A 13,649-nucleotide genomic window follows, 5' to 3' on the forward strand; every position below is an offset into this window, starting at 1 on the left:
TTCATGCATAAAAGTTCATAAATTAATCAAATAAATCTACATCTAAAATAACCCATGACATAGAGGAAAATCCTAGCTCAATTGGGGATTTCTTACTTTATAAATTGGAGAATTTAGGAAATCCATGGAGGAAAGGGATCCATGGATGAAAACTATAATACTTTGATGACAAAATCTTGCAATCAATAGAATGAAACAAATATTTATTTATAAATAAGTTTTATAATAAGAGGTGAAAGTAACCAACGTAAGTTTAGGGTTGATAGGATCCAAGAAAGTCATACTAATAAAGATGGAGAGAATGTCTTGGTTCCATGATCATAGATATCAGTTTTTCTGGGTGTGTAGTCAATCCATAAATCTCTTTCATGCATATTTCATCTGGATTTATGTCACCTGTTATCTCCAACTGAATCCATGCAACAAGTTAATCAACGTTGTCTCCACAAGTTTGATCTCGAGCTATACCTAGGGCACCTCCTTATTCCGGAACCAAATGGTAATATTATGAAGTTTTTCCTTTATGTTAATGTCATTTGCTAAGAAACTTCCGAGAATAAACTCTTCTGGTCTATCCCAATAATTAGGATTTCTTCCTAAAGACCATATGTTTACATATACAATTATCCCTTTTGGTATGTCATATCCAGCAGCATTGCATTCTTCTATGGAGTAATGTGGAGGGATTTATGGAGTTAACAGATGTAGTCTAATGTCTCTTTAATTATAGCTTCTATTTAAGGTAGCTGGGATAAGTCATCTTCTTCAACCCATCTTCCTTTACCTATTGTTCTATCAAGTTCTTCATTTGCCTTCTCTATCTTATTCGGGTTCCTCATAAGTTTACTATCATATTCGGATTCCTCATAATTTCTTGAAATGCCCATTCAACTATTGTTGCTGATGTATCCGCTCCACCCGCAAACAAATCCTGCACAATTTTAACAATGAATTGCATCTACTAGTTCATATGCTTTAATTGAAAAAATAAAACTCGATCCACCAATAAATATGCAGTTTTACCTACTTTTAAAATGGAAATTACTAAATAGTGGGAACAATACAACTACTGAGAATTTGTCAACCCCTGTATTGAATAATACAGAAGTCCAGTGGCAAAGACCTCCCAGTTATCTTTTGAAGCTAAACACAGATGGGAGTGCACTTCACAATGCAGGGAAAATTGAAGGAGGAGGTATTCTGAGAGACTTCAATGGAGACATGATCTATGCATTCACAGTTTCTCTTGGTAGTGGGACCAATAACCAAGCTGAAACACTAGCAGCAACCCATGGTTTGCAGTGGTGTGTCCAATTTGGATACAAGAAGATTATTTTGGAAGTTGACTCTAAATTACTCACTAAATAGTTGAATCAAAGTTCTAAACCACCATGGAATTTGCAAAAGTACATCACACAATTACTGGAGTTCTTTCAATGCCAGCATATTTACAGAGAATCCAATACCACTGCAGATATATTATCCAAGGAAAGCCATAAATCAGACATCACTTAACACTTCTATACTCATAGGCAATTGCCTCCAGCACCTAATGGAAGTTACCTCTTGGAAAGGATGGGCATGACCAATTTAGGAGGAAAAATTGAAGAGAATTAAAAGACCACCTTGAAGTATTTCTCTTCCCTTTCGCTTTGGACTTTGTCTAGGTGTAGGCCTTACTGTAAAGGGAGAGTCTCCCTTATTTATGTGTTCCTAGATTCTTTCTATTGAGAGGAGTCCTCTCATAGGTTCTTAGATGTTAGGATAGCTAGTAGTATAGGGAAGAGTTGGAGAACCTACTAGGGATACTTAGTTGGCTACCAAACTCTTGAGCCACCTTAAGTTGGAGGTAAGGTTTATGTCCCCCTCCTTGTACTTTTGTTTTTATCTATGATTAGGTCTGGGGGTGTTGCTCAGCCCCTACCCCTACAAGGGTTCTTCAACCAAAAAAATAAAAATTAATTAATTAATTTTTGCACCATAAAGACTATTATTTATAGAAAAAGTATTTAAAATATGCCTCAATTTTGTGAAACAGACAAAAAATGTCTTTAGTTAATAGTTTGATCTAAAAGTCCTAATGATATCAAGATTTTGGTTTTAAAATGCTCCTATTATTATTTAATGTGTCAAAAACATCATTTTCCTAATAAATATATTACTAATTTTTTTCTTCTTAAACACATTTTATTCCTAATAACAATATTACTTTTAGATGATCATATTCTTTTTTTTTTGTCGTTCGAAATCACTTAGTAAATAAGTAGGAAGAAATCAGTTTTTCTTTCTTAATCTCATATTTTCAATATATATATATATATGTGTGTATATATATATATATATATATATAATCAATAAACTTACAAGTATGATAGCATATAATTACTTTCAAATAGTTAAATAAAATATGATAATTTTGAGACATAGGACAAAACCATGAAGACCAGTGATAAGTGAAAAAGTAAAATTTCGCTACATATTTTTAAGAGAAATGTTACGTAATATATAATTACCTTAATAGTGTTACCAAATTAGTAAATATGTGAGGCAACATTTGTTATTTGAGTTACTCTCGATCTTCTTATCTTTATATATTAAAAAGTTATGTATCATTCATTTGTTCAAAAATAATAAGGGTCAACAATGTTAATTAAAAAATTTAATATGTAATTGTGTAAGATCTGTTAGGTGAGTTCCGACTGTTGGGAGTTGGGCAGGCTTAGTGTCACGACCCAATTAAGGATCATTACCGGCACTAAGGGGAAGAATCCCAAAGCAAGCCTTATCGAAATACTACATAAAATCGAGCGACTTTCCTTTGTTTTTATGCCTATATTGAACTTTATATGTCTCAGAAATCCATAACACAACTAATAACAACTATAACCACAACATAATATTCATCAATGATCTAATTATCACCCAATAAAACCAATTCATCTCCAAATATGAAAAAGAGGTTCAAACTAGTCACTTGACTACGATTCGAAAGAATATCCTGACTCTAGATAAGAACTGACAAATGGAGCGACTCTAATATTTTAAAGGAGTTAAATAAACATAGCAAATCAAATGTTATCTTGCCACGTGAAACAATGTAGGGCTCACCACATGCAACCAAATCTCTCTGTCTAGTTACTGAAATCCTCCTCAATATTACCTGAATTCTCTGTAAAAACAATTAGCGAGGAGTGATACGCTAGCTCAGTGAGTAATAATACTTAACCACAATCATTTTAATGAGGGATAAATCAGAAAACAAGTCAGTGTAATAGTAATAATGATGAAATAATGCTCTTTCAAAAACAATAAGAATATTCAATCTTATATGCCTCATATAAGCATATTCAGTGTAAATATATAATAGCAAACTCAGTAAAATTCCATTTTCATATCCAATCTTATAGTTGTAAACTTAGAAAAACACTTTCATATCAAATCTTATATCTGGGAGGTTTTCAAGGATGAATAATATAATCATAATGGTCTTCTCTTTAAGAAGTAACCAATAACACTGAACTCTTTATAAGAGTTAATATTCATATCAGTAGATCCTTACTCGAGGGATATCACTAACAGTATACTAGTTCCACATCCCACTAGCAAGGGCTTTATCAAAATTCAGTAACTACAAGGTGCACCAGGTCTAATGATCCCGCCGTCAGTTACAGGATTCGTCAAGGTCTACTCCCATTTATATTTTCCTTGTAATTAGTAGAAGCATTTCAAAATTGAACATACATTTAAATCTTATCAAGTCATATCATTTCATAGTTAACAATCACCTGTCAAAATACTATTTCTCAAATAATCGTAAAACCTTTTTCAATAACAGTAACCATATCTTGTAAAAAAATGAGATCATCTCAAATAATATTTTCAGTATCATATCTAGTAAAAGACTATCCCCACATGCAAGTTCAAAACATTCAGTAACACGTTTACTTTATAAACCATGTGAAAATCATGCAAATTATAAAACATCAATTGTAGTAAATTACTACTCCTAATACTTGTGTTGAAACACCAAGCTCTTCACTTGAATGGTCCGTATGAATTCCTTTGGTCAAACTATAAACACATTGATAAAGATTTCGTGTTAATTCCTCTGTTTAGGTAATTCACACCATATTAACAAAAACCCATCCCGAGAGGTTTCATCACTGATTCGAAATCTTCCCAAATCACTTAATTAGTTCTTTAATCACATAAAATAGTCTCTTCTTGGTCAATTCTCACTGCAAAAAGATCAACCTAACCTTACTGCACGATTACTTTTATTTCATATAAGAACAATACCAAATTTTACCGTTCAAATCATTGACTATGTTCACTTGGTTCATAAGAATGAAATAAATTTCCTCTATTTCTCCTAAACCCATGTTTCTCAACTTCCCAATTCTCTATCTTATAGTCATGCAAGATACAAATTCAACCTTTAAACTTAGTTAGAAACTTACCTTCGTCTGCTTCTTCTTTCACCTCTCTTTTTAGTGTGAGAAATAAGGCTTTCAATTAATTTTTTTTACTTCATTTGTTTGTTGTAGAACAAGAGCTCTTTGTTTTTTTTAATCATTGTTGTTCCAGCATTTGTGCTGCTCTGTTAAGGTTTTTCAACCCTTTTTAAAATTTACTGATCTTTTTTTAATGAGAGCTAAAAGACATATGTGCCCTTATTTTAAATTAGGTATTACATTCTTCCCACCTAAGAAGTTTGGTCCTCGAATTTAAAGTAAAGGTATATAAGAGAGGATACTTGTCTCGCATCTCCTTTCCAAACTCCCAAGTAACTTCTTCAATGGTATGGTTCCTCCATAAGACCTTCACGGACACAATTTCCTTTAACATTAACCTTCTTACTTGTTTGTCCATAATAGCCACATCGTCCTCTTCATATGATAATTCCTCATCAATTGGTATAGTCATTTCCTCAAGTACATGAGAGGAGCCTGATATATACTTCCTCAACATAGAAACATGGAACACTGGATGGATGAAACACATATCGGGAGGAAGTGCCAAAACATATGCCACACTCCTACCCGGTCCACTATCTCATACGGTCCTATATATCGCGGACTCAATTTACCTCTTTTGTCGAGCCGCATCACACCTTTCATAAGATAAACTCGTAAAAAGACTTTGTCTTCAATTGTGAACACTAGATCTTTTCTTCTCTTATCCGCATAAGACTTATGCCTTCTTTGAGCCATGAGCAATCTCTGCCTAATCAACTGGACCTTATCCATGGCTTCTTGTAGTAAGTCTGGTTCCAACACATTAGCCTCTCCAACTTCAAACCACCCTATAGGAGAGCGACATCGCTTTCCATACTATGCTTCATATGGAGCCATCTGAATTATGGATTGAAAGCTATTGTTGTAAGCAAATTTAGCTAAAGGCAAGTAAGCATCCCAACTAACTCTAAAATCAAGAATGCAAGTTCTCAAAATATCCAATAAGATTTGTACAGAACGCTCAGTCTGTCTATCTGTCTGTGGATGGAATTTAGTACTAAGGTCTACTCGAGTACCCAAAGCTTCTTGAAAGGATCTCCAAAAGCGTGATGTGAATTGTGACCCTCTATCAGATATGATGGATATAGGCCCTCCATGAAGTCTAACAATTTCATTCATAAATATCTGGGAATATCTCACTCCACCATATGTTGTCTTTATTGGTAAGAAGTGTGCTAGTTTTGTTAGTCGGTCTACAATTACCCATACAAAGTCATAACCTCTAAGAGTTCGGGGTAGACCAATCACAAAATCCATAGTGACTCTCTCCCATTTCTACTCTAGGATTTGTGTGTCTTGTGGTAAACCTTCAAGTCGTTGATGCTCTACTTTAACATGTTGACAAGTCAAATAACTGGAAACAAAATTAGCAATATCTTTCTTCATACCTTCCTACCAATGCAATTGTTTCAGGTCATGATACATCTTATTTGAACCAGGGTACATAGTATAGAGTTGTGATCTTCTTCAAGAATAACTCGTCTTAGTCCACCTATGTCTGGTACACACAATCAATTACCTAGTCGAAGCATACCCACACATTCAACTATCATCTACTTACTTTTACCAGTTGTCACCTCATCTCGATATCTACAAAGTTGTTCATCATCATATTGACCATTCTTAATACGCTCCACTAATAAAGATTTGGCTTGCACACAAGCTAGCATATCTCTGAACTTCCCACACTAAATTTGACACCTATGCCTTCAAGTTTCTGCACATCTTTTGCCAACTGTCTCTTTTGAGGAACTATATGTGCTAAACTGCCCATAGATTTTCTACTCAATCCATCAGCCACAACATTAGCTTTTCCAGGATGATACAAAATAACACAATCATAATCCTTGAGCAGCTCCATCCATCGTCGTTGTCAAAGATTCAGATCTCTCTGTTGAAAAATATACTTTAATCTATTATGATCAGTATATACCTCACAAGTTTCACCATATAGATAATGCGTCCAAATTTTAAGAGAAAATATCACTGCATTCATCTCCAAATCATGTGTAGGATAATTTTGCTCCTTCCTCTTCAGCTGCCTTGAAGTATAGGCAATAACACGTCTGTTTTGCATAAGAACACATCTTGAACCAACTCTCTAAGCATCACAAAATACTGTGAAACCCCCAAAACCTGATGGTAATGACAATGTGGGTGTTGTTGTCAAACACATGTTAGAGTTTTTGGAAGCTTTGCTCACATTCTTTTGTCCACTGATATTTGGCATTTTTTTGTGTAAACTTAGTTAATGGAGATGATATTTTGTATAAATCCTGCACAAAACGCCTATAGTAATTTGCCAAACCCAAAAAGCTTTGAATTTCTTTAGGCGAAGTAGGTCTGGGCCATTTTTGCACATCTTCTGTCTTTTTAAAATCCACCTTGATCCCATCTTTGGACACCACATGCCCGACAAATGCTACTGAGTCTAGCCAAAATTCACATTTTGAGAACTTAGCATAAAGCTTATGTTCTTGCAAAGTCTGTAACACTGTCTTTAGATGATTATCATGGTCTTCCTGTCTAGGATACTATACCAACATATCATCAATAAACACTATCAGAAACCGATCTAGAAACGTCATGAACACTCTATTCATTAAATCCATTAATACAATTGGAGCATTAGTTAATCCAAACGGCATCACAAGGAACTCATAGTGCCCATGTCGAGTTCTGAATGTTGTCTTGGAAACATCATCCTCCATGATTCTGAGTTGATGATAACCAGATCGAAGATAAATCTTTCAAAAGTGGACAGCCCTCTGTAATTGATCAAAAAGGTCTTCTATATGAGGCAAAGGATACTTATTACGTATTGTTACCTTGTTCAACTATCTATAGTCGATTCGTATTCTTAGAGACCATCTTTATTCTTTACTAATAATACTGGTTCTCCCCATGGATATATATTTGGTCGGATAAAACTCTTATCAATTAAGTAAAGCAACTATTGTTTTAGCTCCTTCAGTTCTTCTGGTGCCATACGATATGGGGGTATGGATATTGGCAATGTATCAGGAGCCAAATCAATACCGAAGTCTATCTCTCGTATAGGAGGTAACCTAGGCAAATCCTCAGGAAATACATCAGAAAATTCATCCACAACAGGTATCTTCTTCAAGCTAAGTGCTCTTTCTATTGTATCCCTTACCATAGCTAAAAGACCCGTAAAATCTTTCTGTAGTAATCTCTGGGCCTTCACAAAGGATATGATTTTTCCAACCTCAGGACTTGACCCCCTTTTAATACAAAAGTAGCCTCATGGGTATTTCGAATTTGATTATCTTTGCATGATAATCAAGAGTAGCATAGCAAGAAGATAGCCAATCCATGCCCATCAACACATCAAAGTCAATCATATCAAGTACAATTAGGTTAGCTAGGGTATCCTTACCTTCAAATATAATCTGACAATCACGATTATCATATTTAACAAACAAAGAATCTCCAACAGGATTAAAAACAAGAAAAGGATTATTCAACATCTCCGGTTGTCTATCGAATCTCAAAACAAAGTATGATGACACATAAGAGCGGGTAGATCCTAGATCAATCAAAGCATGTGCATCAAAGGAACAAAATGAAAGTACCTATATATACCCCATTTGAGGCCTGAACATCCTCTCTAGTAAGTGCAAAACATCTTGATTGACCTCTATCAGCATTTTCTTGTCCTTGATTTCCAGTGAAACGATCTCCAGCACCTCCACCTCGATTTCCTGTATCAGTATTACCTTCACCATTATGAGTGGTCTGAGTAGGTGCAGCTGGCTGAGAAGAAGTCTGAATGGGTTTCTCGGAGGTTGAGGTCAATACCAAATGCGATACCCCTAACTGACCACACCGAAAGCACCATCCGGTCAAAATGCAAAACTGTCCTGGTTGTGATTTACCACAAGTATGGCATGATAGGGTAGTATCATACATTTTTCCAGAATTACGATGTCCTTGTGAAGATAATTGTCCTTGAATACCCTATATGTGATGTGGCTTGTAGGTGGACTATGAAATTGTACCCAACCCTGTCTGAGAGCCTTGTTGTTGTCTTCCCTAATTCCCTGTTTTGTGATTTTCACTCAATTCATCCTTGTAGGGTCCCTCTTTTTTTAGCCTTCTTATGTACATTATAGGTTGCATTCTCCTCTCGACCTTTGTCTTCAATCTTCCTAGCTAGATCAACTACTTCTGAATAAGTCATGGTACTCATATTGGGGATAGGGCATTGAATAGAGAACTAACCAACCCATGCACGAATCTTAATCTCTATCTAAAGTGGTACCAACAAAGGAGCATATCTAGCGAGCTTACAGAATTTGGCGTTATAAGTTCCCACATCCACATTTGGAGTCTATACCAACCTCTCATATTGTGTTGCATACTTCTGCCTCTGAGTGTTAATAATGAAATTATCCATGAAAAACTTAGTGAATTCATCCCACTTCAGTGGTTCCACCCCACTAGGTCGACCTAGCAATACAGTCTCATACCAAGTGTTGGCCATGTCCTATAGTTCGTATGCTGCCATTCCTACCGATCTCTCACTAGAACATCCTAAAGCTCAAAGGTCCTTGAACGTCCCATCTAAGAAGCTTTGAGGATTCGCTGAACTATAAGTACCTGTGAATTTTAGTGATTTTAATTTCAAGAATTCCTGCAACGATAACTCTTTATTTCCAAAAGTATAAGTTTGTGCAGGTGTGTGAAGTGGTGCACGTGTCTGAGTAACAGCAACATTACACTGACTATCCCTGTCATGTCTATCCATTCTATTGACCAAACTCTCGATGGCTTTCTGCATAAAGGCAAGTACCCCAGTAGTAGCATTCGCCTGCGATGTTATAGACGGACTAGCGCTCCTTTCTGGAGTGATCTCCCTTGAAGTACTAGTAATGGTGTTGCGGTTCCCTGGGGTTGAATTGCGGCCTTCTCCTCGACCAGTTATGTGAGCTCTGTCCCTCCCCCAAGTTGAGGAAGTTGGTTGTTTGTCTAAAGTGACATTAGGTGCCTCAAGAGCACATGTTGTAGCTCTGTCATTAGATAATTGAGTTCGACCCATCTGGTTAACAGAAACGAATAATGTTAGATTAATCTAGTCGGCCCTAAACAACACACACATATGTAGGAATGAGAAAGAAAGACCACACACATCCTATCACGTCCTCGCAGAATCATGGTTATTGAAATGACCGGCAACCTAACCATAATTGAGATTCTACTACTAACGTGTTCTCCATAAGTCATAACAATAACCTACTGCTCTGATATCAACTTTGTCACGACCCAATTCAGGATCATGACCGGATCTAAGGGGGAGAATCCCAAAGCAAGCCTTATCAAAATTCTACAGAAAATCGGGTAGAGTTTCCTTTGTTTTTATGTCTATCCTAAACTTTTCCTGTCTTGGAAATTCACAACACAACTAATAATACCTATAAACCACAATATAATATCCATCAATGATCTAATTGTCATGCAATAAGACCGATTCATCTCTAAAATGAAATAGAGGTTCAAACTAGTCACTTGACTACAATTCAAAAGAATATATTGACTCTATATAAGAACTGACAAATGGAGCGACTATAAGAGCTTAAAGGAACTAAATAAACATAGAAAATCAAATGTTATATTTTCACGCAAAACAATGCGGGGCTCACAAGATTCAACCAAATATCACTCTCTAGTTAATGAAATCCTCCTCAATAGCACCTGAATTTTCTGTAAAAACAATTAGCGAGGAGTGAGACACTAGCTCTGTGAGTAATAATACTTAACCACAACCATTTTAATGAAGGACAAATCAGAAAACATGCCAGTGTAATAGTCTTAATGATGAAATAATTAATGCTCTTTCAAAAATGATAACAATATTCAATTTTATATGGATCATATAAGCATATTCAATGTAAATACATAATAGCAAACTCAGTAAAATAACATTTTCATATCTAATCTTATTAGCAAACTCAATAAAATAACATTTTCATATCCAATCTTATAGCTGTAAACTTAGAAAAACACTTTCATATCAAAGATTATATCTAGGAGGTTTCCAAGGATGAATCATGTAATCAGAGTGGCCTTCTCTTTAAGAAGTAACCAATAAGAGTGAACTCCTCATAAGGGAGTTAAATATTCATATTAGTAGATCCTAACTCGAGGTATATCAGTAACAGTATATTAGTTCCTTATCCCAATAGCAAGTGCTTTATCATAAATTGGTAACTACAAGGTACACCAAGTCTAACGATCCCGTCATTAGCTACGGGACTCGTCAAGGTCTACTCCCATCTATATTTCCCTTGTAATTATTAGAAGCATTTCAAAATCAAAAAGAGCATTTAAATCTTATCAAATAATATCATTTCAAAGTTTAACAATCACCTGGCAAAATCATATTTCTCAACTAAGTGAAAACTTTTCCAATTACAGTAATCATATCTTGTAAAAAAAATGAGATCATATCAAATAATCTTTTCAGTATCATTTCCAGTAAAATACTTGTCCCACATGCAAGTTTAAAACATTCAGTAACACGTTTACACTATAAAGCATGTGAAAATAATGCAAAATTATAAAACATCAATTGTAGTAAGATTACTACTCGACGTACTTGTGTTGAAACACCAAGCTCTTCACTTTAATGGTTAGTATGAATTCCTTTGGTCAAACTATAAACACATTCATAAAAATTTTGTGTTAACTCCTTAGTTTAGGTAATTCATACTACATTTGCAAAAACCCATCCATAAAGATTTCATGATTGATTCGAAATCTGACCAAATCGCTTAATTAGTGCTTTAATCAAATAAAATAGTCTCTTCTTGGTCAATTCTCACTGTAAAAAGATCAATATAACCTACTGCCTAATTACTTTTATGGCATATAATAAAAATACCAAAGTTTACCATTCAAATCATTGACTATGTTTACTTAGTTAATAAGCATGAAATAAATTTCCTCTATTTCTCCTAAACCCATGTTTCTCAACTTCCCAATTCTCAATCTTATAGTCGTGGAATATACAAATTCAACCTTTAAACTAAGTTAGAAACTGACCCTCGTCTCCTTCTTCTTTCAGCTCTCTCTTTAGTTTGAGAACTAAGGCTTTCAATTTTAAATTTGTTTTTCTCCTTCGTTCGTTTGTTGTAGAACAAGAGCTCTCTTTTTTTTATTCGCTGAAGTTCCAGCGTTGTTTCTGCTCTATTAGGGTTTTTCAACCTTTTTCTTATATTTTATTTTCTTATTTTTTTTAATGAGATCTAAAATACATATATGCCCTTATTTTAATATAGGGTATTACACTTATGGCGTACAATCGGGCGCTTAGGGCGTAAGTCTTGTAGAACTAAGTCTCACACTTGAGACTCGAGGAGTTTTGCTAGAGCCTTGACCCAGGGTGAGTCCTATAAGAGTCTTTTAAAACACTGCTCTCTTGATTGTTGAAATTGACAATTATTTTGAAACAACTATCTTTAATATACATGACAATTAAAAAGAAACGGAGAGGATATGGAGTATCTACTAAAACTAGTAGGTTTTGACATTTGAAAAGAGGGGCCTATGTAATAAATAGAATTTAATTGGAAGTTGGTACCTATAGCAATCAAGGTCCCCTAATCTTCTTAAAATATCTCAGAAGATTGTAAATTATTTTTTACTACGTAGAATAAGCTTAGGTGTTTTAGTAACTAAATCAGAACATTTTTACTAAGTAAATACTAGTTAAGTATTTCAAATATATAAATAACTAAACCATTTTAGTTAATGACTCTCAAAAACACAAATTATTCACTTAAATCTCATAAATATTTCAATAAATTGTTTCCATTATCATCGCACTAAATCTTACGAGCCCTGTTAGAACTTAGGGGAATCTCTTACCTTTTTCTAACTTTTTCTTCTTTGAGCAGTTCTACAAAAGTAAGATATATTTTTTTTAGGAAAATCTTGGCAGTTTTGATCCTATAATAAGATTATTGAGAATTTGGTAGTTAATTTTGTTTTATGATGTGTTGAAATTTTTGCGAGAAAAGTTACTAATAGCCCTGCAAAGGCTATAAAAATCAAAATATTAGAATAATTTAAAACGCCTTGAGTGTGCGGTATTCTTGAGGCACGTGTTGTACTGGAGGAGGGGCGGGGCTACTAGTATTTAAAGACTTGAAAATGATACGTTTAGTAGAGAGTTAGAGACAATGATCGGAAAAAAAAAAGTAAACTAGTTTGTAGACACAATTGTCACTATATATCTAGCCTAAACCTAAAAATTCACTCCAAATTTATAATCAAGTTTCTAAATTTTGATGTCAACTAATATACCAAATCTTCTATTTCCTAAATTTTCAGCCTAGGATTAAGTCTCAAATCCTCCAATATCATAATCTAATGGTATTCATATAATATATAATACACCTAATATTTAATTACTTATCTTAGTATAGCAAACCTTGAATTATAATGTGATAATTAAAGAAATTAATTGATGTTGACTCGAACTGAATAGAAAACCAGATGTGCACTACGAAAAACATATCTCTAATGTTTCACTCTACACGTATTACTCCCACCCAATAAAATCCACCATAATCATTATCCAATGATGACCATGAGCACCAATACACTTTTTTCCCAACTTCTGAAACCCTACGACAGCAATGAAATTGAAACTTTAACGCAACAAATTTTCATTTAAATTTATTAAAAAGGTCTTTTATGAAAGAAAAAGTTCTATAACGGATCGATGAATTTCACCTTTTAAATATTAAATTTCTTCTAACACTTTGAATAGTTGACTCTCTCCCTATATTTTCTATACTATATCTATTTTATATATTTTTTTTTATTTTTTTTACACATAGAGTGTGTTTGGTATGAAGGAAATTCCAACTTTCCCTTGTTTGGTTGGGACAAATATTTTGGAAAATATTTTTCAAATCAACTCATTTTCCTCAAAATTAAGGAAAATGACTTACCTTCAATAATTAAGGAAAACAATTTCCAAATCTCTCTTCCACTTTTAAATTACATTTTTTTTTTTTGGAAAAACATCCATTTTAAAAATTATATTTTCAATTTGAAAATTTTATTTTTTCACCCCCTGATCCACCTACCCACCCACCACCG

General features: G+C 34.2%; 1 protein-coding gene across 1 annotated transcript; it reads right to left on the reverse strand.

The window, feature by feature from the left end:
* Positions 1–1,419: 1,419 nt before the first annotated feature.
* On the reverse strand, positions 1,420–5,249 carry LOC114074730. Its single transcript, XM_027912721.1, has 3 exons — positions 5,090–5,249; positions 4,757–4,985; positions 1,420–1,468 (listed from the first exon to the last, which is right to left on the reverse strand). Exons 1-3 carry the CDS (start codon positions 5,247–5,249, stop codon positions 1,420–1,422), a joined length of 438 nt encoding a protein of 145 aa, XP_027768522.1.
* Between the last annotated feature and the right edge of the window lie 8,400 nt (positions 5,250–13,649).

The sequence above is a fragment of the Solanum pennellii genome, chromosome 11 (assembly GCF_001406875.1).
Source record: "Solanum pennellii chromosome 11, SPENNV200".
In the NCBI taxonomy this organism is placed as follows: Eukaryota; Viridiplantae; Streptophyta; class Magnoliopsida; order Solanales; family Solanaceae; genus Solanum; species Solanum pennellii.